Source organism: Scyliorhinus torazame, unplaced genomic scaffold, assembly GCF_047496885.1.
Source record: "Scyliorhinus torazame isolate Kashiwa2021f unplaced genomic scaffold, sScyTor2.1 scaffold_732, whole genome shotgun sequence".
Taxonomy (NCBI): Eukaryota; Metazoa; Chordata; class Chondrichthyes; order Carcharhiniformes; family Scyliorhinidae; genus Scyliorhinus; species Scyliorhinus torazame.
Window position 1 is genome coordinate 18,843 of NW_027308459.1, and position 26,664 is coordinate 45,506.

The window sequence follows — 26,664 nt, forward strand, 5'->3', positions numbered from 1 at the left end:
CCTGAAAATGGGCTAGGATCGGGGCCGCGAGAAACTCGGGGGGCATGTCGCGAAAGCCGCGTCACCGCGCGATGCCCAAATGACGCGGCGCTGCGTCATAAATGGCGCGATCCGCGCACAGAGGACCTGGAGGAGAAGAGATGGCTGACCCCGACGAGCCGCACCGAGGTTCCGGGCACGGACCTGGACACCCTGCTGGATGCGGTCGAGCAGAGAAGGGACACCCTCTGCCCAAGACGTGGGCATTGCCAGCCATCCAGCGCGGTGAGGTGCGGTTGGCGTGAGGTTGGCACCGCTGTGGGGCAGACCCCCCGGACGGGGGAGCAGTGTCGGAAGAAACTGCACGACCTCACTCGGGCTGCGAGGGTAAGTGCCATGAGGGTGTCCCCAGGGCCCCCCTCCCCCCCCGGCATGAGGGGGGGGGGGGGGAAGTGGGGTGGTGGGTGGTCAGGGGGGGTTGGAGCATCAGGTGCAGTGGTGGGGGGTCAGGGGGGCGTTGGAGCATCAGGTGCAGTGGTGGGGGGGTCGGGGGGATTGGGGCATCGGGGGGGTTTGGGCGGGGTCAAGGTGCCCAACGCTTTACTCGACCCACATGAGCCCCGGGACCCCCCCCGGAGCGATGCCATGGCGTGCTGTCTCCTGAACCAGCAAAAATGTAGTTTATATCTGCACGCCCTGATGATACCCGCCTAATTGTGATGCTTTATCCAACCCCCCCCCCACCCCAGGACAAGACAGCTCACAACCAGCGTGAGCGTTTGAGAACCGGAGGGGGGTCCCCTGTGCTGCACCCCCTAAACGTTCACGAGCAGAGGGCCCTGGACCTCGCTGGGGGATCCGCCACCCGGGAGGTCGCGACACCCAGCTCGGAGGTGCAGAAGTGAGACAACCCTGCATGTCCTCACCCCCCCCCCCCGCCCCGCCCCGCCCCCCCAACCCGTCATAGTCTCCCTCACACATTGCCCACTGCAGCCTCGATCCCCTCCCCCCACACACTCATGCCACTGCACCCTCGCTCCCCTCCCCCCCTCACACTGGGCACCCACAACCACCATACACCCCCACCGTGTCTAACGAACCCCAAATCTTTATGTTCCCCAGGGCCAGTGCCGGGGGGGGGGGGGTTGCTGTGTGGTGCCCGTGTGCAGGAGTGACGGTGCAAGTGGCAGTGTTCAGCGAATCCCACCCCCACAGTGCGTGAACCGTGTGGCCACCAACACGTCGCGTGCCCGCTGTCCGCGGCGGTGCTGTCGTGCAGCCTCCTGGACGTAACCAGCACGCGAACAGTGTCTGTGTCCTGCGCCCCTCCCCTCATCCTGATGCGCGCCATCATCATCCTCCTCCACATCCTCCTCTTCCCCACCCCCCTCGTTTGCGTTACCTCTGGTGCCGTCGGGTCCTCCCTCCGACTCCTCCACCAGGTCATCTCCCCTCTGCATGGCAATGTTGTGCAGCGCACAGCAGACCACAACCATGCGACCGACCCTGTCGGGCCGGTACTGCAGGGCCCCTCCGAAGCGGTCCAGGCATCTGAATCGCATCTTCAGCAGGCCGAAGCACCGCTCCACCACACCCCAGGTTGCTGCATGTGCCTCATTGTATAGGCTCTCCGCGTTGGTCTGAGGCCTCCGTATTGGCGTCATCAGCCATGACCTCAACGGATAGCGCTTGTCGCCGAGCAACCAGCCCCTCAGCCGGGGGGGACATCCATCGAACATTGCGGGGATGAATGACTGTGCCAGAATGTAGGCGTCATGCACACTCCCGGGGTACTTTGCACACACGTGCATGATCTTCATGTGGGGGTCGCACACCACCTGAATGTTCATGGAGTACGCGCCCTTTCTGTTCATGAACACTTCCCTGTTGTCTGCAGGTGGGTGCATGGGGACGTGCACACCATCGATGACACCCTGGACCATCGGTATCCCGGCCACCTTGGCGAATCCACGTGCCCGTGCTTCCTGCTGTGCTCGGTCCTCGGGGAATTTTATGTACTTGTCCGCGATGGAGTACAAAGCGTCGGTGACGGCCCTGATGCACCTGTGGACCGATGCCTGTGATATTCCGGAGAGGTGCCCGCTCGGCGCCTGGAAGGAACCGGTCGCATAAAAGTTTAGGGCCACCGTCACCTTGACGGAGACGGGTAACGCATGTCCTCCACCAGTTCCAAGTGGTGCGAGGTGCGCCAAGAGGTGGCATATATGTGCGACCGTCTCCCTGCTGAACCTTAGTCTCCTCCTGCATGTGATGTCCGGTAGGGCCTCGAACGACATTCTGACACGGTACACCCTCGGCCTTGCTGGACGCCTGTGGCGCCCTGGCACCACCATCAGTGGATCCTCCTGTTCCTCCTCCTCCTCCTCCTCCCCAAGCACTTCCTCTGCATTCCTCGCCGTCAGGGGGTCAATGTTCCCCTCGGCATCCCCCTGTACATTCGGGTCGTGAGCGCCTGCGGCCTGCGCGGCGACGATGGGCCACTCCACGGCCATCCCCTCTGCTGCAGCAGCAACCGCTGCATCTGTAGCCACTGTGGGCCGTTTGACTCTACGCTGCCGGATGGCAAACTCCAGAGCTGCGGCTCCAACCACGGCAGTGAACATCGCTGTCTGGTTGGCATACATGGTGACCTGCAGGAGGGTGGAGGGAGCAGAGAAACAACATGTTACATGGAGGTTCTTCCACACCTCGCCAGCCGGGTTGCATGGGATACCTGTGTGCCCCGGTGGGATGGTCGCGCTGCAGATACGCACCCAGCCTAACATCTGGTCACTGTCTGCGTCCAATGGTCAGTTCACACCATACTCCTCACCAGTGTGCCAGTCGCCTGTGCCCATCAGCCACACGGCAACCTGCGGCCGTGTCCCCGTCACCGTCCTGCCATATCAGGGCGGCTGACATCCGCGGATGGACGATACCATCCACACTCTCCCTCATCCCCCCCTCCCACTTGCACACGCTCCCTCATCCCCCCTCCCACCTGCACACTCTCCCTCATCCCCCCTCCCACCTGCACACTCTCCCTCATCCCCCCCTCCCACCTGCACACTCTCCCTCATCCCCCCCTCCCACCTGCACACTCTCCCTCATCCCCCCTCCCACCTGCACACTCTCCCTCATCCCCCCTCCCACCTGCACACTCTCCCTCATCCCCCCTCCCACCTGCACACTCTCCCTCATTCCCCCTCCCACCTGCACACTCTCCCTCATCCCCCTTCCCAACTGCACACACTCCCTCATCCCCCCTCCCACCTGCACACTCTCCCTCATCCCCCCTCCCACCTGCACACTCTCCCTCATCCCCCCGTTGGCCGCAGCCTTCTCGGGGAAGCCGACCCGATCTCCAGGAGCTGCGGAACAGTCCGCTCACCTCCTCACTGGTCGGCGTCAGCCAGCACGACTGGCTGACGACTTTAAATAGCAGGTGTGAACGGCGATGGCGTGAACTGGGGTCACGCCATCGGCCCATCCGGCCTGAGAATAGCGGGGGTGGCGGAGAATCGCCATTTTGGGTGTCTCGGGCGATTCTCCGGCCTGCACCGTGCGGAACTCGACGGGGACGTTCTTGCCGCTTGGGTGAATCGCGGGAGGGTGTCGGACCGGCGTCGCGGGGAAATCTGGCGACCCAACCGGCGCGGGAGCAGAGAATCGCGCCCAAGGTATATAGTCAACATTTCCCCCTAAGGAAGAGGAGGGAACTAGAGGACATAGGTTTAAGGTGAGAGGAGAGAGATACAAAAGAGACCAGAGGAGAAGTTCACACAGAGGGTGGTGAACATCTGGAACGGCTGCCAGAGGCAGTGGTAAGACGGGTACAAATTTGTCCTTTAAAAAGCAGTTAGACAGTTACATGGGCAGGGTGGGTACAGAGGGATATGGGCCAAATGCTGGCAAGTGGGACTAGCTTAGTGATAGAAACTGGGATTGAAGGTGAAAATGAGAAAATAAATGGAAAGGGGCAGAAAAGAAAGTGTTTTACTCACAGATGTTGGAGACAGGAAGAAGTTTTCAGTCTGTGTGAGGCCCCAGGTTTCCTCATTGTCCAGCTTCCACGTTCGAACAACGGGGGAGCTGATTGGATGGTGGAAGAGAGTCCTTCCGGTTCACCAACTCTACCCATTGGTCAACAACCTTCCTCCGCTTCACTCATTGTCCCCCCTCCTCGAGACAAGGTTTCCAGGCAACCGGCTGACAGCTTCTGCCAGAACAAGAAGCCTCTCGGTGATTTCCCCGGCTCGGGACTGAGCATGTCCGAGGGAGAAGAAAGACTGCGCATGTGCGAGGGAAAGCTCACCGCTGACCTTTCTGCTGAGGCGATGACCAATGGGAAGGGTTGGATGACCGGAAGGACTCTGGTCCTCCAGGCAATCAGCGCGGGCTTTGTGTGAATGGAGCTTGAACATCATACAGACTGAAACGTCCTCCTGTCCGCAACATCTGTGAGTAAAACACTTTCTTTTTTTCCCCTTTTCCATTTCTTTTCTCATTCTGACCTTCAATTGGTCACTTGCAGCAACTGAAGGGAAAGGAAGTGAATCCAGGGAGGGTGCAGACTCTGCAAAGCTTGGCCCAGGTCTCTCTCTCTCTCTCTCTTAAAGACATTGACATCCTTTGCTCCCTCAGCTTCACACATTTATTTGTCGAGACTCTCTGAAACTCAAATACGACAACTATAAACCATCCATGAGCCCTGCCCCTGACCAGCCTGTAATATAACAGGGGCCGGTTTAGCTCAAGTTGTTTGGACAACTGGTTTGTGATGCGGAGGGAGGCTTCAATTCCCGGCTGAGGTTATTCATGAAGGCACCAGCTTCTCAACCTTGTATCGTGCCTGAGTTGTGTTGATCCTCAGGTTAAATCACCACCAGTCAGATATACCTCTCAATGGGGAAAGCAGCCTATGGTCATCTGGGACCTTGGCGACTTTACCTTTAATCTAACAATTGAATCCACGCGACATAATCCTCACCCAATCCGAAGCCTCGAACTGTACGCACCAGATAATTCGACTCGAGCAAAAACTTTCTCTGCATCGAAGGAGATCACCAGCCCATTCACTGTGTATTTCTGAAAAGCCTGAATCACATTCAGCAACCTTCCAACATTGTTACTGGAATGTCTTCCCCCATATAAACCCAGACTGGTTCCCCCCGACCCGCACGATTGTTTGAAGGATGTCCTCCAGCCTTCTCGCCAAACTTTAGATCGTAATTTGAAGTCAAGGTTCAAAAGAGATATTGGCCAATAAGAGGCACACTCCTCTGGGTCCTTCAGAATCAAAGAGATAGTAGCCTCCCGAACAGTCGATGGCAGCATCCCTGAGTCAAAAGAGTGACAATACATACCCATCAAAGGGTCCAACAACAAATCCTCAAGCTCCCGATAAAACTCACACCCACAGCCATTCCGATCCCGGTGCTTTACCCGGCTGCAGCTCCTTCATGGCCTTTGAAACCTCTTCCCCTGAAAGGGGAGCATTAAGAGGCTCACACTGGCTTTCTGCGGCCTCAGGGAAGAGAATAAATGCTCCATATCCAGCAACACTTCACCAGACTTCAGAGACTTTATAATCTTGCATAGAATTCCCCAAATCCCTGTTTATCTCCTCTCTCCTCACAACCCTTTTCCCTCCCCCAAGCCGCACAGAGGGAATTGTTCCAATGTCGGCCTTTTTCTTTGTCAAACAGGTCATGTATTTGCTCGGTTTATTCCCAAAGTCGTACATCTGCCTCGCAAACCTTTCTTGACCTGCTGCATCAATAGGGAATCCAAAACCACTCTTGTCTCAGGAAGCTCCTTCAGCAATAGCTTATTTGAGATCTCTTTATAATTCTGCTCGCCCTTCGTGAAACAAACCCCCAGACATTGCTGGTTCTTCAGCATTCGAGCATAAACTTTACATGTCTCCCATAAAATGGAGGGGGGAATACCAGGGGTCGAGTTAACCCAAAGGAAGAACTCAAACTCGTTCTTAAAATGCTTAGTAAATGAAGTATCTCTTATCAGAGAGGCAGCAAACCTCCACATTCTCGACCTGTGGTGAACTCTCGAGTAGAATTCCAGAGAAACAGGGGGATGGTCCACAATCGATGGACACGACGGTGCAAGAGGACACTAGGTGTAGGATCGTCCTTGACATAAAAATGTTGTTGATTCTAGTATGACATTGATTAGGGCTATAAGAAGGTAAAATCTCCGCCCCTCAGGTGCAACGTTGTCCAAACATCCACAGAACCCACCTTCTCACAAGTAAAGGCCGATGCCCTAGCTTGCGGTGGGGGGGGGGGGGGGGGGGGGGGGGGGGGGGCTGTTCCTGGTAACCGGGAGTTTATCTACCAGAGGATTTAAGTGGCAGTTGAAGTCGCCAACCATAAAAGACTTAGTTGAAGCTAACTCTGCAAAATGCACAAAGGCCTTAGTAATGAACTCCGGGGAGTAATTCAGGGATCCATAAACATTCATTATTGAAGCAACATCACCATGCACTGAACCTCTAATGATCACAAAGCTATCTCCTTTGTCCTTGGTGCAGGTTTCAACCTTAAAAGGGATATTTTTATTAATAAGGATTGCCACATCCCTGCTACTTGATGAAAAGGAGATGAAAAAACCTGCCCCGCCCAATCCCGCCTCAATTTAAAGTGTTCCTCATCATCCAGATGAGTTTCCTGCAAAAAAGCTATGTCGACTTTTTCCTTAAGAAAGGAGAGGACAACCATAGATTTGAGCCAGGGAAGTGGGATTGGAAATTTTCGGAGATGGGATTGGAAAGGAATGAGGACACGAAAAGATTTATTTCTTGGGGGTCGTTTTGCGGGATTAAAGGAGCTGGGAGCGAAGTATGGGCTGGAGCAAGGGGAAATATTTAGATATATGCAGATTCGAGACTGCCAGAAAGTAGATACAGAGTTTCCCAGTAGAACCAGCTTCCACATTGCTGGAGGAGGTGCTGACGACAGGGGGACTGGGGAAGGGGTAGTATTGGCGGTTTACGGGGCTATTTTGGAGGAGGAGAAGGCGCCGTGTGTATTTATGTTTGCCCTATGTATTGTTCTCATGTATGGAATGATCTATCTGAACTGTACACAGAACAATACTTTTCACTGTATCTCGGTACACGTGACAATTAACAAATCCAATCCTCACCATTGAGGTGATAGTATTTCTAATCAGTAAGGCTACTCCACCCCCTCTGCCATATTCTCCGTCCCTCCTGTAAACTTTATAACCGGTATATTTGTCCAGTCCAGACCATCCTGCTACTTGTTTTTGGAACTGTATTGAGTTCCCCTGAGGCCGTCCCCTCCCCCTCCATTTATTAGTTTAAAGTCCTTCTGACCTCCCTATTTATCCTTTCCACAAGGACACTGGTCCCAGATCGGTTCAGGTGGCGACTGTCCCAACGGTACAGATCCCTCCTGTCCCAATACTGATGCCAGTGCCCCATGAAATGGAACCCCTCGTTCCCGCACCACTCCTTTAGACAAGTGTTTACTTCTGTAATTTTCTCATCCCTGTGCCAAATTTGTACGTGACTCGAGTAATAATCCAGAGATTATAACCCTTGAGAACCTGTTCTTTAATTTTGTGCCTCATTCCTGATATTCCCAAACAGGTCCTCTTTCCTAGTCTTGCCAATGTTGTTTGTCCCAATGTGGACCACAGCAACTTGATCCTCCCCCCTCCCTCTCCAATATCCTTTCAAGCCAGTTAGAGATGCCCCTCACCCTGGCACCGGGCAGGCAACATACCATGTGGGACTCTCGGTCCTGCTTCCAAAGGATGTTATCAGTTCCCCTAATTATAGAATCCCCGACAACTACCACTTCCTCCCCCCGCTTGAATGGCCTCCTGTACCAGGGTGCAGTGGTCAGCCAGCTCATCCTTCCTACAGTCACTGCTCCGATACCCTGCCCCTCCGAGTCCGCTCCCTGGAGACTCGGCTGTGAATCCCCGAGATAAGGTTTCTGTACTCACAGCTCCGACACTCCATCCCTCTGAGTCCACTCCCTGGAGACTAGGTATGGGGAATAGGTATTGGGGAATGAGAGGAAGGAATGTTCCATAGAAACAAGAATTCTCTGTTCTGAATTTCTATCCTGTACTGAGTGTTGACTTTTGTAAACTCCTTTTACAGATATTACAAGAGGAGGAATTACAGACAGAAATCTCAATTGTCACGTCTCGGTCTTACAGAGTCACTCGATACCTTGGGATCTGAGTATCATCGGACTTTGAACCTCGAAGGAGAAACGTTTGCCCGATCTGTCGGCATCAAAAGATTTTAAACATCAGTGTGACTGGAAAAGCACCGAGACACACGCACCCGAGTGAGAGTGTTCCAGGGGACTGACTGTGGAAAGAGTCCAAGTCTCTGTCCTCGAGGAGCTCCCGCTGTTGGCCACTGTCTATGCCGATTTCGGGGGTTTCCCCGTTTTTTTGCTCCCCCCCCCCCACCTCCGATTTTCGGCAGCCTTTGGGGCTGTACCGGGCGTCCAGCCGGGCCGGTTTCAGAACCGGTGAGGAACCCCACGCGAGTGTCTGGCGGCCGGAGCTGAGGTGTCGGGCCCGGACGCACGCATTTGGAGCAACGGGGGCGGAGCCAAACTGAGGATGAGGCGGCAGGCCCGAAGCCAGGGCGCAATGTAGTGGAGATGTTCCACACCGGGTGGCTCCCGCCAAGAGTGTGTTTTTTTAAGAAGTCGGAAATCCGGTCCCGGGGGACGTTTTGAGGAATATTTTTTTAAAATATTTTTGAAGACTTTTTTTTTAGATTGAAGGAAGAAAAAGAAAAACAATAAGTCGTTAAAAGATAAAAAAGGGCTCTCCGTCCGGGCCTGGTCGGGAATGGCTCATCCTCGGGGTTGGCAGTGACTCACCTGGCGGCCTGTCCTCACTCCCCGGGTGTGGGGATGTCGGAGCCCCCCCCTCCGCTGTACCACGAGCGGCAGCGCCTGGAGCTCTGCGCCCTCCATGCCCTCAACAACCTCCTGCAGCAGCCGCTCTTCACCCAGCAGCAGCTGGACGGGCTGAGCGGCCAGCTGGCTCCCGACTCACTGGTGAATCCACATCGCAGTTTGTTAGGAACTGGGAACTATGATGTCAACGTCCTCATGGCCGCCTTGCTAACTCAAGGTCTCGCTGCGATTTGGTGGGATAAACGCAAGTCGCTCAGCAGCTTGGTGCTGAGCCGGGTCCATGGCTTCATCCTCAACATTCCCTCCAACATGACGCTGGGCTTTGTCTCGCTCCCCATCCAGCGCAAGCACTGGGTGGCAGTCAGGCAAATCAACGGGGCCTACTACAACCTGGACTCCAAACTAAAGGCCCCAGTTCCAATCGGGAATGAGGAGGAACTGAGGAAGTTCCTGCAGGACCAGATCGCCCAGGATCCCTGTGAGCTGCTGCTGGTGGTGCCGAGGGAGGTGGAGGAGGACGGAAGCTGGCTGCTCGCTCCCTGAACGCGAGATGCGGGAGATCGGACAGCGGGAGCGGTGAGGGGGGGGAAGGTCTCGCCGCCGATGGCGGGCTGACTCAGACCTCCAGCTGTGACGGATGAAGCCAGCGCGCTGGGGAGGTGGAAAAAATAATTGGAAACTCTAAATGTATTTAAAAAAGAACTTGAAATGTTTAAAGAGACAATATCAGCAGGACTGTTATTGAATCATTGCCTCTATCATTTCCTATATTGCTCCATCGTCACATAGTTTAAGTTCATTGACCAGACTGAAACAAACAGGAATGGGGTTTTAATACATAATATTATGCAATTTTGCTTGATGGTACAGTTAGAACTCAGCTCAATTCCTCGAGGTCACTCATTGGGAATATCACATCATTAAATAAAAGAATGACACCAATCACTGGGGGGAAAAAAAGATGCAAAAAGCAGCGGCGAAGAAGGAAACGTGGGTTCGCCATCGAATGAGAGGACCAACAAAAGCACTGACAAGATGGCACATGCCGGACCGCAAGGTGGGGCCGCATTGCTTACGGTGGAACAGATGACCGAGGTGATGGCTGTGGAGCTGGAGAAGCAGTTTGCGAGGCACATGGAGGCTTTGAGGAAGGAGATGGCGGTCGCACTGAGATCATTGGTGGAGGAGGCAATTGCCCCGGTGAGGGTAGCTGTGGCAAAAAGACATCGGCCAAGGTGAGCGAGCAGGGCAAGAAGATGAAGGAAGTGGAGGAGGCCGTGTCGCAGCACAGCGACCAGCTCACCTCGATGTGGGACGAGATGCGGAGGGTGGTGGAGGCTAACAGAGGACTCCGAGCAAATCTGAGAATTGTGGGCTTGCCCGAAGGGACAGAGGGCTCAAGGCCAACAGAGTACTTTGCTAAGGTGCTGGCGGAGTTGATGGGAGAGAGTGAGAACCCTCCCGGTTTGAGCTGGACCGAGCTCATCGGTCGTTAAGGCCAAAGCCCAAAGTAAATGAACCGCCAGGAGCAGTAATTATCTGCTTCCATGAATACCACATGAAGGAGAAGGTGTTAAGCTGGGCGAAGCAGAAGCGCGAGGTGCAGTGGGATGGTGTGGAGTTTGGGTTTACCAGGACTTGACGGTGGAGTTGGCAAAGAGACGAGCACCATTCGGCCGAGTAAAGGCAACATTTACAACAAGGGGGTGCGACTTGGTGTGGTATACCCGGCAAAGCTGAGGGTGACGTATAACAGTGGAGGCGGTTGAGGCGTTCGTGCAGGCAGAAGGCTTGGGACAGACGTGAGGAGCGGAGCTGGAAGAGAGACTGTGGTTGGGGAGCTGGAAAATGTATAAATGCTATAACTTTCTTTTCATTGTCGTGTATTGTAATTTTCTTTACTTCACATTGTTACAGAGTTTTTATTGTTTGGGTTCATTGGTATTCTGTGTTGCGATGGTTATATGTTATTTTCATGGTTATTTTAATGAATTGTATGGGATGGATTGTTGTTTTTCTCTGGGGCTGGGTGGGAGGTGACAGTATACCTTGGGGGGAGGAACCTGTGCAAGCTAACTAAAGTTGGCTAGGGAACGGAGGTGAGGTGAGAGGAGGGCTGCGGACATTGGAGCCTGGTTGGCAGGTTTTGATGGGCCTACGAGCCGAGCAAGGGGGGGGGGGGTCGATACAGGGAGACTTTTTTTCGAGAGGAAGTGCAGGGGGGGGGGATTCTGGGAGGGGTGGGAAGGGGTTCGATGTTAATAATGGATAGGGGTGGGTAAGGCTCATGGGGCAGGGCCCGGTGGTATGTTGGTGGTTAAGAAGGGTGGGGGGGGGGAAGTGAGAGACCCTCAGTTAGGATAGTCATGTGGAACGTGAGGGGGTTGGGAGGTCCAGTCAAGAGGGCAAGGGTGCTTGCGCATCTTAAAGGTTTGAAAGCTGATGTAGCAATGCTGCAGAAGACTCACTTGAGGGTGAAGGACCAGGTGAGACTTAAAAAGGAGTTGGTTAGTCAGATGTTTCACTCTGGATTTGACGGAAGGGCTCGAGGGATAGCGGTAATGGTCAGCAAAAGAGTACGCTTCCAGATGGAGAAGGTGGTGGCAGATCAGGGAGGTAGGTATGTGATTGTGACAGGGGCACTGGAGAGGAGGTTAGTGGCGCTAGTAAGTGTATACGGTCCCAATTGGGACGATGTGGCATTCGCAAAGAAGGTGTTTGGGGCTGTCCCTGACTTGGACACACACAAACTGAGTGGGGTTGGAACTTGGTGTAGGAGCCAAGGTTAGACAGGTCACGGCTGCGCTCTCTGGTCCCATCAGGGGGGGGTGAAGGCGTTGGCTGGGCTAATGGTGGAAATGGGAGGGGTGGACCCGTGGAGGTTTCTGTGAGAATTTACGTTCCTTTTGCCCTCAGTCTGGTCTCAGTAATAGTAAAGTACAACTGGAACAGTCGGTCATATAAGGGCCTGCCCAGGGCTGGGGCTTGTAATAAGGCCTGTTTTAAGAGACGGAAGGCTTCGAGGGCCTCGGTGGCGAGAGTAAAAGTCCCTTCCTTGCTGGCGTAAGGCGTCAGCAGCTTAGTATAGACAGCGATGTTTGGTATCCACTGCCTACAATAATTTACCATGCCCAGCCAGTGACAGACCTCCTTGGCTGTGGTAGGGGCGGGGAGTTGGCACATAGGTTCAATTCAACTGGTTTTGAGACTTCTTTCTGTGGCTGTGAGTAGGACTCCCAGGAACTTGACTTTTGTCTGGGCCACCAGTACCTGGGATTGTGAAACAACATAGCCCAGTGAGGATAGGTGATTTAATAATTGTATCACATCTTCCCTGTTACTGGGCTCATCGGGCTGACTATCAACAGGTCATCTACGTACTGTACGAGAGTGGAACCATGTTTCAAATTCAGAGTCTGGAGTTGAGTCTGCAGACATCTGGAGAAGAGAGTGGGTGAGTTAACAAATCCCTGTGGAAGTCGGGTCCAGGTATACTGCTGTCCATTGTAGGTGAAGGCAAACAAATACCGGCTTTCAAGCGCGAGTGGGAGAGCAAAGAAAGCGTGTTGGAGGTTGACTATGGCGAAGACCCGGGCTCAGGCTGGGATTTGAGCCAGTATGTGGGCGGGATTAGGGACGAGGGCATGTAATGGCTGCGTGATGGCATTAATTGAACGCAAGTCCTGTACTAGCCGGTACTGGTCCGGTTTGCCTGATTTGGACACCGCAACGTATGGGTGTGTTACATTCAGATTGGCACGGGACCAGGATCCCCTGTTGCAACAGTCCTTGGATTAATCTGGCTACAGATGGGATGGCTTGAGTTTCAGGGGCTTTGTCGAATGGAGGGCAGCGTCACATGGTCCTTAATGGGTGTAACCTCCGCCTGTCCCACCTGTGACGGGTGATCCGCCCAAACCTGAGGGTTAACATATTCCAAAACGTCGCGCCCCAGATGATGTTGGAGTCGGGTGTTAACCGTCTCGGGCCTCGGAGTACCGTATGGAAGTGCCGTCTGGCAGTACCTGGAGTGCATATTCTGTCAGATCCGATTGGTCCACCGCCCTCCTTACCATAAGCCCCAGATCCTTGGCATGGTATGGGTTGTGGACCTGGCGTGTAATATGGGGGGCCACGGAGGCGGATTGTTGCCATAAATTTGGTGGTATTGTAACAAAGTCGGCTGTACCTTCTTGTCCCGTGACTGTGGCTGTAATCGTGATTGGCCATCCGGTCCCAACTAACGACCGATATTTGTCCTCTAATTCCCGGCTCTGTCTGGTTCTGTCATAAGCCAGGGTAACGTGGGACAGCGAATGTTCTATGTCCAACGTCCACCACTGGGGTGTAGTAGAGACATAACACTGTTGTCTCGGCCTCCATGATTGAACCATTACCCCCTTGTCCCCGCATTCCAGCCGCAGCTGGAAGATACACAGTAGATCTCGGGCCAGCAAATTGCAGTCCAATCCGGTGGTGACGACAAATTGATGATCTGTCGACTCATTCTCATAAGTTGCCTTCACCGATTCTGAAATGGGATACTGACGCACCTGGCCTTGGAACCCCAACAAATGCTGGGTGTGGTCGGATAGTGGTAGCTGGAGTTCCGATTGCACTGAAGACATGGCTGCTCCGGTGTCGATCATAGATGGGTAATGTTGATCTCCTATCTGCAGAGAAACGATGGGTTCTCTGTCCGAATGGAGAGTCCGTATGACTAAATTGGCTCGCCAGTCTTGTGGGAAGGGGTTTGCTTGGGGGACGTCGGTGTGCCTCGTCTGCCCTCCCCTTGGTGGGTACCCCCTCCTTTGCGTTGGGTATCCTCCTCCTGCCACCTGTCTTCTAAATGGACATTCCTGCTGCCAGTGATCTGCGTGGCCACAGTTGAAACATGAATTATTCCCTCTATATCCCGGCCTTCTTCCGGTGGACCAATGGCCCCGCAGAGGGAGTGGCAGTTGCAAGGTTGCTGGTGCATACGGCGGGCCATGGAGAGGGGCTGAAGATCCATTTGGGTGGGTTTGATATCCTCCCCCGTGTTGATCCACCCACCCGAGGTCACAATATTGGGGTTCCAGCTGGTAAGCCACCGTACCTGCGCTCAGTTGGGGTCTCGGATCGTCCTTTTTTGTGACATACTCGGTCTTAATTTGTAACTGGGCCTCCTTCTTGGCCTCCGCCCTCCTTCCAGTAAAATCTAACTTCCTGGGCTATCTGGGAAGGGTGGTTCTCTGTCCAACTCATGTTATTACACTTCACAGCGGTGGCCACGGAAGGTGGTAGGCAATGCATTAACATAGCACAATATTGAGGGGAATTCTGACCATTTTGATACGGTAAGTCACCTGATTGCCCACGATAGATTTCATTAAAGCGTTCCAGAAATTCCTCTGGCTCCTCAGTCTTTTTGGGTTTGATATCTAGGATGGCAGAGATGTTTATGGGCTTTTGAAACGTGGCACTTAGTGCATTCAGGATTTGTGCCCGTCTATCATCGTCCAGGGCATGGGCCTGTTGAAGTGCCGCGTGGTCGGCATAATTCAAATGGTTGAGATGACTGCGGTATTCGTCTGGGGTTAAGACCTGTTGGACTAGGGCCCAGAGGTCCCTAGAGTCTGCTTGATAAACTGAGATGGTAGTTCTCAGATAGTCCAAAAAGCATCAGGGAATTTCTTCCTGTCTGGGATTGCAGCTAGAATAGCCACCATCTCACTGGGTCTCCACGGAAAGTAAACATCTATCATGGGCTGAGCTGCCGCTGTAGCGACATCAGGGTTGGGCATTTTCCTAATCGGTAACTGTCTCGGAGTCTCGTTAGGGGGCGTCAAAGATGGTGTAGGTAAGGGAGATTCCTCTTCAGAGGTGTCGGAGTCCTCCCCTTCTGATATGGGGGGCTCCGGTTCTTCAGAACCGTCCCTGTCCTCGTCCCGTGGTAACAGAATTTTCTGTCCTGGCATCATGGCCTTAAAGGATCTAGGTCGTAGGCGTAATTGTTTCCGGGTGGTCTCAAGATGCCTTTTTCATTGTCCGAGATCGGGTCCTCCAGCCGACTGGTCTTGTATAACGGGGTTTCCCTTTTCTAACGGGTGTCGGGGGTGAGGAAGTAGGACCTGAGCTATCAATTGAAGGAGCTGGCATCGGTGCCTCTGGAGCTACTAGACGATCGGCCAGAGGGGGAGGGATAATCGTCTGGGCCTGTGAGACTGAGTCTAAAGGGACTGGAGTGGCCAGAATGATTTGAATCTGTGGAACAGCGACTGGATATAAATTATGATACGCTGGTGGCGAAGGCAATGCCTCTGGTGCCGTCGGGACCCTACCGGACATGGTCCAATTCTCTAGGTCGTTGTCTACCTCTGTCAATGCAAGGCCAGCCATTGAACTACGTAGTCCACTTTTCTCACTCGAGTCTGCTCTTTTAGGTGTCTCCCTTTCCTTCTGTGATGGGGCTGGTTTAGCACACTGGGCTAAATTGCTGGCTTTTAAAGCAGACCGAGGCAGGGCAGCAGCACGGTTCAATTCCCGTACCAACCTCCCCGAACAGGCACCAGAATGTAGCAACTAGGGGCTTTTCACAGTAACTTCATTTGAAGCCTACTTGTGACAATAAGCAATTTTCATTTCATTTTTTCATTTTCTGTGCGCGTTTTTTGAATGCATACTCCTTTTTCAGAGTTTTCTGGTTCCCCCCTTCAATAATTGATATTGCCATTTTAGGGGCATTTTCTTGCCAATTTGATAACAGGGTTTTATCTTTCTCCTCTTGGCAATATTGCCTCCATAATCCAATTACCTCTTTGGCCTTCATTCCCTATTCTTTTTCCAGATTTTCTCCTGAATTTTCTTAACGATTTCCAAATCTTTGGTTCCCCCTAGTGGCCATTCATCTCCCAATTTCTTATTCAGAGCTGCGGAAAACTGCCTAAAGTCCCTTCCTTGGTCTGGGTATTTACCACATAATGCTTGTATTCGAACTACCTAGGTCATTCGTGTTATCTAAACAATTCCCCATAATCTCGAACTATTCCTCAGACTGCGTTGTTCGCCACTACAGTCCAAGAATGCAACTTAACTTAATCAATTCTAGTTTTCAACACACACGGAATTGAATTATCCCTGATATTCCCTCAGTTCTCTAATCGGCTTTTAACTGAACTATCACTAGGATATTCCCTCAGTTTCTAACTGAACTATCACTAGGATATTCCCTTAGTTTCTAACTGAATTATCACTAGGATATTCCCTCAGTTCTCATCGACCCTCAGTCGTACCTACATCGACTGAAATTTAATTTTTCTAATCCGCCAGACTGACCTTTGATCTCGTCGAGACAATCTTACCTGACCATGGGCGAGTGATCAAACTTTTATCAGACTATGAGACAGAGGAAAACCGACATGGTCATTTTCCAACCACTCACATCGTGGGCCCATTTCCTCTCCGTCCAAGACTAGTTTAGTTCTGATTTCGCAGATGACCGGTGATCGTCTGTTGAGATCCCACTTCTGACACCAAATGAGAATTTTTGCCCTCAGTCTGGTCTCAGTCAATATACCGAGTCGGATTGTAGGTAAAACAATTTACTTTATTTGTGCAGCTTTCAAGCTGACTCACTGTGCCAGAGTCTTGTCGAATCCCCAGAGTGAGTGAGGTACAGAACAAAGACTTTGTCTCATATACATTGGTATAAAAAAATGAGGTTACACACACGACCAAGTAAGGTAACTTGGCAATTGTAGGGTTTCCCATAGGTTCTCTCACATTCCTTAACCCAGCCATATAAGGTAATCTTAGCAATTACTGGTCCCAATAGGCTGCCCTCACATTCCTTTTGCCTGAGGCCCCTGTGATCACCCATCCCCATCACCATAATACTCCTGACTTGGCCTAGCTACCCACCATGCTTCAGTGCCATCCCCTTTTGTTCATTTCCTCATTTGTTCTTTGTTTGGTGCAGGCATAATGGGCCGAATGGCCTCCTTCTGCACTGTATGGTTCTAACTCAGTAATTCAATTAACAGGGACTCCACGTTGCTGCCTGTGCCACTGATGATAGGCCTGGCTCAGCAGCTCATTGTCTGTGTCTCTGATTAATGTGCTCAAGTCAGCAAAACCCATCATGCCCCTTACTTTAGTTTGTGATGCTCCATCTTAACATAATTCATATTTCCACACACAATATCCATATATTGTAGGTATCTCTGCATTGGCCCACTCTAACAGATCAGAGACAAATGTATTTATTTTAGATCTACCTGTAGTGGGGGAAAAACACTATTTACTATCCAGGATAAAATACATGTCCTTCATCAGCTTTTGTGGGTCATTTCAGTGGAAATGTGCTCTCCCAGGTTCAAAGAGCATCAGCCCACTGGAAGCAAAGTCGTGAGACCGGCCAGAATCGACCCACTGTGCAGAACCTTGGTTAGACCCCAGCTGGAGTACTGTGTGCAGTTTTACTCCCCTCACCTTCGGAAAGATATTATTGCCACAGAGGGAGGGCAGTGAAGGTTCACCAGACTTGTTCCAGGGATGGCAGGACTGTCCTATGAAGAGCGAATGGGGAAACTGGGCCTGTATTTTCTACAGTCTCGAAGAATGAAAGGTAACCATAAGACATAGGAGCAGAATTAGGCCACTCAGCCCATCGAGTCTGCTCCGCCATTCAATCATGGCTGAGGTGATCTCATAGAAACTTATAAAATACTGAAAGGAATAGACAGGGTGGGTGCAGGTGAGATGCTTCCGCTGGTTGGGGAATCCAGAATCAGGACACAATTTCAAAATAAGGGGGAAACCACTTAGGATCAGTCTTCTCTCGGAGGAGACATTTCTTTACTCAGAGGGTTGTGAATCTTTGGAATTGTCTACCCCAGAGGGCTGTGGGAGCTCAGTCACTGAGTGTGTTTAAAGCAGAGACTGACAGATTTCTAAATACCAATAACACAAAGGGATATGGGGATAGTGGGGAAAAAGACATTGAAGTGGATGATCAGCCATGAACGCACTGAAGGGTGTCATGAAGCATACTAATGTTATCTGTTGGGTATCCCAACTTGGAACATCGGTTCATGGCGGTGTATAGATTGATTTTGTTTTGGTGTGAGGAGACAAACGAGACCCCAGTGAGAATAAATAGCCCAGTCATCGTGTAACAATTATTAAAGACTATTTATTAAAGTAAAGAAAGACAAATACACACAAACAAGATGACTCTATTCTCACGCGATTCAGATGTGTGAACTACTAAACGCCACAATTTGTAGAGAACATACTCCTGGTTACATAATATATCTACAATCCTGAGCTCTGTAAGACTTCCCCTGTTCCCAAATTAAATAACCAGCTACAGTTACCACACAGTACTGGGATGATACTCAAGTCTGGGCAAACGTCTTTCTCTGATCCAGGGAAGATATTACAAACAGAGGACTGTGGGAGCTCAGTCATTGAGTGTGTTTAAAGCAGAGACTGACAGATTTCTAAATACCAATAACACAAAGGGATATGGGGATAGTGTGGGGGAAAAGGCATTGAAGTGGATGATCATCCATGATCGTATTGAATGGTGGAGCAGGCTCGACGGGCTGAATGGTCAACGCCTGCTCCTATGTTCCAATGATACAAAGATAGGTAGGAAAGTAAATTGTGAAGAGGACATACGGAGGTTACAAAGGGATATAGATAGGTTAAGTGAGTGGGAAACTATCTGCCAAATGGAGTATTATGTGGGAAAATGTGAAATTATCCATTTTGGCAGGAAGAATAAAAAAGCTTATTATCTAAATGGTCAGAGATTGCAGAGCTCTGAGATTCAGAGGGATCTGGGTGTCCAAGAGCATGAATCACAAAAGGCACAGCTACAGCAAGTAATTAGGAAAGCTAATATAATGTTATTGTTTATTGTGAGGGGAATTGAATACAGAAGTAGGGAGGTTATGCTTCAGTTATACAGAACATTGCTACATCCTTTGAAATAAATCAAGAGGTTTGTCCTGAAACCCGCTGTGGTTAGTATTCAAATGCCTCGGTGGGTTTTAAACTTTCATTTGCCAGTATTTCACTTTGCATCCTGATTTGCATTGGCACAATTAACCACAGCCGGTTTGAGACCTTCTGGGTGAAAACTTTCTTCCTCATTTCCATGTCCTCTTGTTATTGACACTTCAACTAATGAGAGCAGCTGCTTTCTATCCACCGTCACTGAGCCTCAATTTTATACACGTCAATCAGGTCCCTCTCAGCCTTCTGTGCTCTAGAAAACAACCCGAGCTTATCCAGACTCTCTGCATAGGTAAAATATTCCATCCCAGGCAACAGCCTTTAATAATCTTTATTAGTGTCACAGGTAGGCTTACATCAGCACTGCAATGAAGTTACTGTGAAAATCCCCCAGTCACACATTCCGGTGCCTGTTCGGGTTCACTGAGGGAGAATTCAGAATGGCCAATTCACCCAACGCCACGTCTTTCGGGAATTGTGGGGGGAAACCGGAGCACCCGGAGAAAACCCACGCAGATACAGGGAGAACATGCAGACTCCGCACAGACAATGACCCAGGCCGGGAATCGAACCCGGGTCCCTGGAGCTGTGAAGCAACAATGCTAACCACTGTGCTGCCTGGTGAATTTCCACTGCACCTCTCCAGTGCAATCACATCCTTCCTATTGTGCGGTGACCAGAACTGCACACAGTATTCCAGCTATTACTTAACCAAAGTCCTGTACATCTCCAACATAATCTCCCTGCTCATATAACCTATGCCACGTCTGATAAAGGCAAGTGGCCCGTATGTCTTCTGAACTACCCCATTAACCTATCCTGCTGCCTTCAGGGATTTGTGGACATGCACCCCAAGATCCCTCTGTTCCTCCGAGCTTCCTCGTCTCCTGCTATTCATTGACTGCTCCCTTGTTGTGTTACTCCCTCCAAAGTGCATCACCTCGCACTTGTCAGGGTTAAATTCCATCTGCCATTGATCTGCCCAATGTGCCTTTATCCTCCTGCAACTTGACCTCCTTCTTCATCGTCAACCACGCGACCAATCTTCATGACATCTACAAACTTATTTGTCATCACTGCACATTTTCTTCTGTATTGTATATAGAGCACAAACAATAAGGGTCCCAGCACTGATCGCTGTGGTACGCCACTAGACACAGGCCTCCAGTCACACAGCCTTCTACCTCCACTGTCTGTCTCCTATCACAAAGACAATTTTGGATTCAATTTGCCACATTACCCTGTATCCCATGTGCTTTTACTTTCTTTATCAGCCTACCATGCGGGACCTTGTCAAAGCTTTGCTGGAATTCATATGAACTACATCAACTACACTTCCCTCATCTGCACACCTGGTCACCTCCTCAGAAAATTCAATCAAATTTGTTATCCATGACCTCCCTGTGACAAAGCCATGCTGACTATCCTGATCAAACTTTGCCTCTCCAAGTGGAGATAGATTCCGTTCTTCAGAATTTTACCCAATAGTTTCCCTACTTCACTGGTCTGTAATACTGGAAGTCTGCAGAGGGATTTGGAAAGGTTACGTGAATGGGCCAGGGCCTGGCAGATGGAATACGATCGTGCTAGTGGCCAGATGATGCCATCGTAAAACTCACCGGCGTTTACGACGGCGTCAACACTTAGCCCCATTATCGGAGAATCCCGCCCCCCCCCCCCCCCCCCCCCCCCATTATCGGAGAATCCCGCCCCCCATGTCAAACTGCTCAAGAACCTCACACTCCCTCTGACTGAATTCTTCACCCACATCTTCCTTCTCCAAAGGGATGACAGATCTGAAGTACTCACTTTACATCCTACCATTGTCATCCGGCTCGATGCACAGATTACACCCTCGGTCCCCAATAGGTCCTGTCCCCTCCCTGGTTATCCGCTTCCCCTTGATATAATTATGGAATATTTTGTAATATGTGAAATGAAAGTTGCCAAAGTCTCGGAGGACCATATTCTGGGAGCGAGCTGACTGGTGGTAATTTAATTTGAGGGTCACCACACCTCAGATGAGGGGCAATGTTGAGAAGGCGGGGCTTTCCTGAATAACCTCAGCCGGTACAGGAGTTGAAGCCGTGCTGCTGGCGTCGCTCTGCATCATGAACCAGCCATCTAGCCAACTGAGCTAACTGACCACTGGTATAGATTTAATAATTCCTGAAATATTAGCTATTCCCTGTCTCCCATGTAGTTTCCCAGTCCACCTCAGACAACTTGCCCCTCATACCCTGTTAGTTTTCTTCTTGATAAAGAAAAGAAAAGAACCATGTAACCACCATAGCCCACCTGCATAGCAACGTGGCTGCTTTGGAGGGGGAAGGTTCCAAACAGAAATGCAAACTAAATATTTTCTTACTTTAAATGCACTTTCACTCTGTGATCTTTGTGAAATTTGAAACCAGGTAATCGCAACAAGGCTCAAAGAACATCAGCCCACTGGAAGCAAAGTTGTGAGACCGGCCAGTACAGCAGAAAGAAACATTCCGACCCTCCCCATTGACCACTGTCAGAATGAACAAAATGCAGTCCCGAATGTAACCGAGAACAGGAACAATAACAGAATCCAACCCCTGTGATCAATTATGAACTTGGTGTCTCAGCACAATGAATTACAAAATCCCTTTCGACTTTGAGCTCTTGTGAATGGCCTCTGCCCAGTATGAACGCGCTGGTGTCCCTGCAGCTGGGATGGATCACCGAATGCCGTCCCCTATTCAGAGCAAGAGAATGGCTTCTCCCCGGTGCGGGCTCGCTGGTGCACCCGTAGGTTGGACAAGCGACTGAATCCCTTCCCACACTGAGAGCAGCTGAATGGCCTCTCCCCAGTGTGAACTCGCTGGTGTGTCTGCAGGTTGGATAACTGAGTGAAACCCTTCCCACACTGAGAGCAGGTGAATGGCCTCTCCCCAGTGTGAACTCGCCGGTGTGTCCGCAGGGTAGATGGATCACTGAATCCCTTCCCACACTGAACGCAGGTAAATGGCCTCCCCCCAGTGTGAACTCGCTTATGTACCTGCAGGTTGGATAAGTTAATGAATCCCTTCCCACACTGAGAGCAGGTGAATGGCCTCTCCCCAGTGTGAACTCGCTGGTGTGTCTGTAGGCTGCTTGACTGAGCGAATCCCATCCCACACTGAGAGCAAGTAAATGGCTTCTCCCCAGTGTGAACCCTCTGATGTCTCTGCAGGCTTGATAATTGAGTGAATCCCTTCCTACACTGAGAGCAGGTGAATGGCGTCTCCCCAGTGTGAACTCGCTGGTGTGTTTGCAGGGTGGATAACCGAGTAAAGCCCTTCCCACACTGAGAGCAGGCGAATGGCCTTTCCCCAGTGTGAACCCGCTGATGTCTCTGCAGGCTGGATGGCTGAATAAATCCCTTCCCACATTGAGAGCAGGTGAATGGCCTCTCCCCAGTGTGAACTCGCTGATGTGTCTGCAGGGTGGTTGAATCACTGAATCCTTTACCACACTGAGAGCAGGTGAACAGCCTTTCCCCTGTGTGAACGCGCATGTGTGACTGCAAGTGGGACAAGCAAGTGAACCCCTTCTCACAGCGAGAGCAAGTGAATGGTCTATCCCCAGTGTGACTGCGTCGATGAGCTTCCAGCACAGATGGGGCTCTGTATCCCTTCCCACAGTCCACACATTTCCACGGTTTCTTCATGGTGACAATGTCCTTGTGTCTCTCCAGATTAGACAATCAGTTGAAGCCTTGACCACACACAGTGAATAGTCTCTCCCCGCTGTGAATGGTGTGATATTTTTCAGGCTGTGTAATTGGTTTCAGCTCTTTCCACAGTCAGTGCTCTGGAACACTCTCACTTGGGGGCGGGTCTCTATGCTTTTCCAGTCGCATTGATGTTTACAATTTTTCGAAGGTGACAGATTAGGCAAAAATTTCTCCTTCTTGATTCAAAGGCTGCTAATTTTCAGGTTCCAATGCATCGAGTGACTCCATCAGATCTCGATATGAGTAAGTTTTCTGGCTATCAATCCTCCTCTTCTAATATCCTGGAAATACAATTTACAAAGTCATCACTCAATACAGGATAAAAATTCAGAACAGACAATTCTAATTTTTATTGAACATTCTTTCCGCTGTCATATAATTTACAGTGCAGAAGGAGGCCATTCAGCCCATCGAGTCTGCACTGGCCTGCGGAAAGAGCACCCTACTTAAACCCACATCTCCACCCTACCCCCGTAACCCAGTGACCTCCACCTAACCTTTTTGGACATTCAGGGCAATTGAGCATGGCCAATCAACCTAATCTGCAAATCTTTGAACGGTGAGAGGAAACCGGAGCACCCGGAGGAAACCCACTAAGACGTGGGGAGAATGTGCAGACTCGCACAATCAGTGACCCAGGCCGGGAATCGAACCTGAGACCTTGGAGCTGTGAAGCAACAGTGCTAACTGTGCTACTGTGTCGCCCATTCCCCAAGAGCTGTAAATCTCTGTCTCACACACTCTCTCAACAGATCCTTGCTCTCCACTTCTTGTCCAGGACACAGATTATAACAAATCGGAGCTGCAGTTGTTCATTTGGCCCATCGAGCCTGCTCAACCATTCAATGAGCTCATTTACCGATCTACCTCAGCACCATTTTCCCACACTATCCCCCATATCCCTCGATATCTTCAATATCGAGAAACGGATCAATCTTGATCTTGATCTTGAAAATACTTGATGACTGAGGCTCCACAGTCCTCTGAGGTAGAGAATTCCATCCTCAAGTGAAGAAATCCCTCATCGCAGCTTTCTCTCTATTTTCCTGCCGGTTCCCCATAACCCTCGACTCCCTGGTCAATCAGAAATCGGTCCAACTCAGCGGTGAATATATTCAGTGACCCCCAGACTCCACTGGTCCCTGTGGAAGAGAAATCCAAAGACTAACAAACCTCTGAGGGAAGAGATGACTGGTAATATATAACACATCTACAGCACAATATTACACAACTACAAATAATAATAAATGTACTTTGTTACAGAACCATCAATAATATATCTAATCTGTACCAAATAACAGCACTGGACATTTCTCTGATATTAATTGACTGTCCCCTTAAATGTCAGCCATCTCCTGGGGAAACCAGCCCTTTAATTGTGAACATTTGGAAAGAGGCCATCCTTTTAGCCAGACAAATAAATGTGTCAAGCTGAGGTAGCAAAGGATGTCAATGTCTTTAAGGGAGAGAGAGACCTGAGCCGACCTTTCCAGAGTCTGCAGCCTCCCTGCATTCACTTCCTTTCCCTTCAGTTGCTGCGCATGTGCGGGGCAGAGAGACTGCGCATGTGAGCAGGAAGAGGCGTGGTACGCATGTGCTGATTTTCGTATGAGGAGTGCGCATGTGCGGGACTGAGGCGGGGAGCGGAACAAAGCGGCGCACTGACCATTGTGTGTCCGGGTCTTCCAGCCTTTCCCATTGGACACCAGCTCAGCGCGGCTGGAGGGAAAAGTCTCTCCCACCCCCACGTGGTGTTCCGCCCCTCATCGTCTGTCAGAAGGGATTGACCAATGGGAAACCGGGGCGACCGGAAGGACTCTTCTCCAGCCAATTTGTGAGTGAAGATTGAGGTTCACACAGACGGAAACGTCCTCCTGTCTCCAACATCTGTGAGTAAAACACTTTCTTTTCTCCCCCTTTCCATTTCTTTACCCATTCTGGTCTTGAATTGGTGACTTGCAACAACTGAAGGAAAAGGAAATGAATCCAGGAAGAAAGGGTGGAGACTCTGGAAATGTTGGCCCAGGATTTTTCTCATGAATTTCTATCCGTACAGACAGTGATGAATTTTGCAAACTCCTTTTACAGGATATTAGGTGAGGAGGATTCACAGCCAGAAATCTGAAACCTGATGTCACGAGAAGATCTGACAGATGGCCGCCTGAAAATCATTGAACAGCAGGACTGTACCATTTGGAGGCGGCTTCAATAGATTATCCAACCTGGAGAAACATGAGGATACCCGCACCATAGAAAATACGTGGAAATGTGGGGACTGTGGGAAGGGATTCAAAGGTTCATCTCAGCTGGAAATTCATCAATGTGGTCACACTGGGGAGAGACCATTCACCTGCTCCGTGCGCAGAAGGGATTCACAGTCAGTGTTTTTCAAACTTTTTTGCCCGGTACCCATTTTTACCAACCGGCCATCCTTCACGACCCAGCTTTTCACTTACCTCTAATGTGACAGGTGTGCCTGCTTGGTCCTCTGCTTTTCACATGCATACTTTCCCATACATGTGTTGGACACCCTTCACCTATGTGGGGCGACTGCTCGGGGGAGGGGGGGGGGGGGCGGGAGTGCACTGGCTTGAATGCTCCAGGTTTTGTTTTTTTATTGATTATTCATTAGTTTCTGCTTTGGATTGATTATTTATTAGTTTCTGCTTTGGGTTGATTATTCATTAGTTTCTGTTTTGGTTTGATTATTCATTCATTTCTGTTTTGGATTGATTATTCATTCGTTTCTGTTTTGGATTGCTTATTCATTAGTTTCTGTTTTGCGTGTATTCTGGGTGTATTTTTAGTGTATTGCTGATTGTTCTGAATTCAGCTTTGTCCTTTTGCATTGTGGAATTGTTCAGAAAAAAAAGATGTAAAACTTTATCCTCTGTGCAACATCTGGGAGGAAATCAATGATTCCCCCTTTCCATTTGTTTTCTCATTCTGGCTTTGAGTTGGTGACTTGCAGCAACTGAAATGAAAGGAAGTGAATTCAGGGAGGGTGCAGACTCTGGAAAGGTTGGCCCAGGTCTCTCTCTCTCTCTTTTAGGGGCAGCATGGTAGCACAGTGGTTAGCACAGTTGCTTCACAGCTCCAGGGTCCCAGGTTCCATTCCAGCTTGGGTCACTGTCTGTGTGGAGTCTGCACGTTCTCCCTGTGTCTGCGAGGGTTTCCTCCGGGTGCTCCGGTTTCCTCCCACAGTTCAAAGATGTGCAGGTAAGGTGGATTGGCCATGCTCAATTACCCTTAGTGTCCCAAAAAAAAAAGGTTAGGTGGGGTTGCTGAGATAGGGTGGAGGTGTGGGCTTAGATAGTGTTCTCTTTCCAAGGGCCGGTGCAGACTTGATGGTCCGAATGGCCTCCTTCTGCACTGTAAATTCTATGATTCTGAAAGACATTGAGATCCTTTGCTCCCTCAGCTTGATTTGTCTGGCTAAAAGGATGGTCTCTTTCCTAATGTTCACAATTAAAGGGCTGGTTTCCCCAGGAGATGGCTGACATTTAAGGGGACAGTCAATTAATATCAGACAGAGAAATGTCCAGTGTTGTTATATGGTGCAGATTAGATATATTATTTATGGTTCAGTAATAAAGTACATTTATTATTTCCAGTTGTGTAATATTGTGCTGTAGCTACGTTATATATTTCGAGTCATCCCTTCTCTGAGGGTTGTTAGTCTCTGGATTTCTCTTCCACAGGGACCAGTGGAGTCTGGGGGGGGTCATTGAATATATTCATGGATGAGTTGGACAGATTTATATTTGACGAGGGAGTCAAGGGTTATGGGGAATAGATCATAAAATTAAGGGAAAGGCAAGATGAAGAGGGATTTCTTCACTCGAGGATGTGGTGAAGCTTTGGAATTCTCTACCCCAGAGGCCGTGGAGCCTCAGTCATCAAGTATTTTCAAGACAGAGGTTGATACACCTCCACCTATCTCAGTAACCCCACCTAACCTTTTGTTTTAGACACTAAGGGTAATTTAGCAAGGTAATT

The 26,664-nt window shown here is 50.4% G+C and overlaps 3 protein-coding genes across 5 annotated transcripts; 1 reads left to right on the plus strand and 2 right to left on the minus strand.

Moving 5' to 3' along the window:
* Nucleotides 1-988: 988 nt before the first annotated feature.
* On the minus strand, nucleotides 989-16,407 carry LOC140406632 (putative nuclease HARBI1). 3 transcript variants are annotated; one of them, XM_072494637.1, is made up of 2 exons: nucleotides 16,342-16,407; nucleotides 989-2,630 (listed from the first exon to the last, which is right to left on the minus strand). In XM_072494637.1, exon 2 carries the CDS (start codon nucleotides 2,622-2,624, stop codon nucleotides 1,173-1,175), a length of 1,452 nt encoding a protein of 483 aa, XP_072350738.1. In that variant the 5' UTR covers nucleotides 2,625-2,630; nucleotides 16,342-16,407; the 3' UTR covers nucleotides 989-1,172. The 3 variants fall into 3 exon arrangements, with proteins under 3 accessions (XP_072350738.1, XP_072350737.1, XP_072350736.1); XM_072494636.1 differs by having other exon boundaries at nucleotides 16,262-16,376; XM_072494635.1 differs by lacking the exon at nucleotides 16,342-16,407 and adding an exon at nucleotides 3,984-4,251.
* On the plus strand, nucleotides 4,179-10,824 carry LOC140406636 (josephin-2-like). Its single transcript, XM_072494642.1, has 2 exons — nucleotides 4,179-4,439; nucleotides 8,138-10,824. The coding sequence occupies exon 2, from the start codon at nucleotides 8,913-8,915 to the stop codon at nucleotides 9,459-9,461; it is 549 nt and encodes a 182-aa protein (XP_072350743.1). The 5' UTR covers nucleotides 4,179-4,439; nucleotides 8,138-8,912; the 3' UTR covers nucleotides 9,462-10,824.
* Nucleotides 16,408-20,632: 4,225 nt separating the features above from the next.
* LOC140406635 (uncharacterized) lies at nucleotides 20,633-24,226 on the minus strand. Its single transcript, XM_072494640.1, has 3 exons — nucleotides 24,151-24,226; nucleotides 23,624-23,807; nucleotides 20,633-22,946 (listed from the first exon to the last, which is right to left on the minus strand). The coding sequence occupies exon 3, from the start codon at nucleotides 22,597-22,599 to the stop codon at nucleotides 21,646-21,648; it is 954 nt and encodes a 317-aa protein (XP_072350741.1). The 5' UTR covers nucleotides 22,600-22,946; nucleotides 23,624-23,807; nucleotides 24,151-24,226; the 3' UTR covers nucleotides 20,633-21,645.
* Between the last annotated feature and the right edge of the window lie 2,438 nt (nucleotides 24,227-26,664).

Bases quoted from the DNA above. Each gene is read 5' to 3' on its own strand.
- LOC140406632 (XM_072494637.1), bottom strand. From the start codon at position 2,624: ATGTATGCCAACCAGACAGCGATGTTCACTGCCGTGGTTGGAGCCGCA.
- LOC140406636 (XM_072494642.1), top strand. From the start codon at position 8,913: ATGTCGGAGCCCCCCCCTCCGCTGTACCACGAGCGGCAGCGCCTGGAG.
- LOC140406635 (XM_072494640.1), bottom strand. From the start codon at position 22,599: ATGAAGAAACCGTGGAAATGTGTGGACTGTGGGAAGGGATACAGAGCC.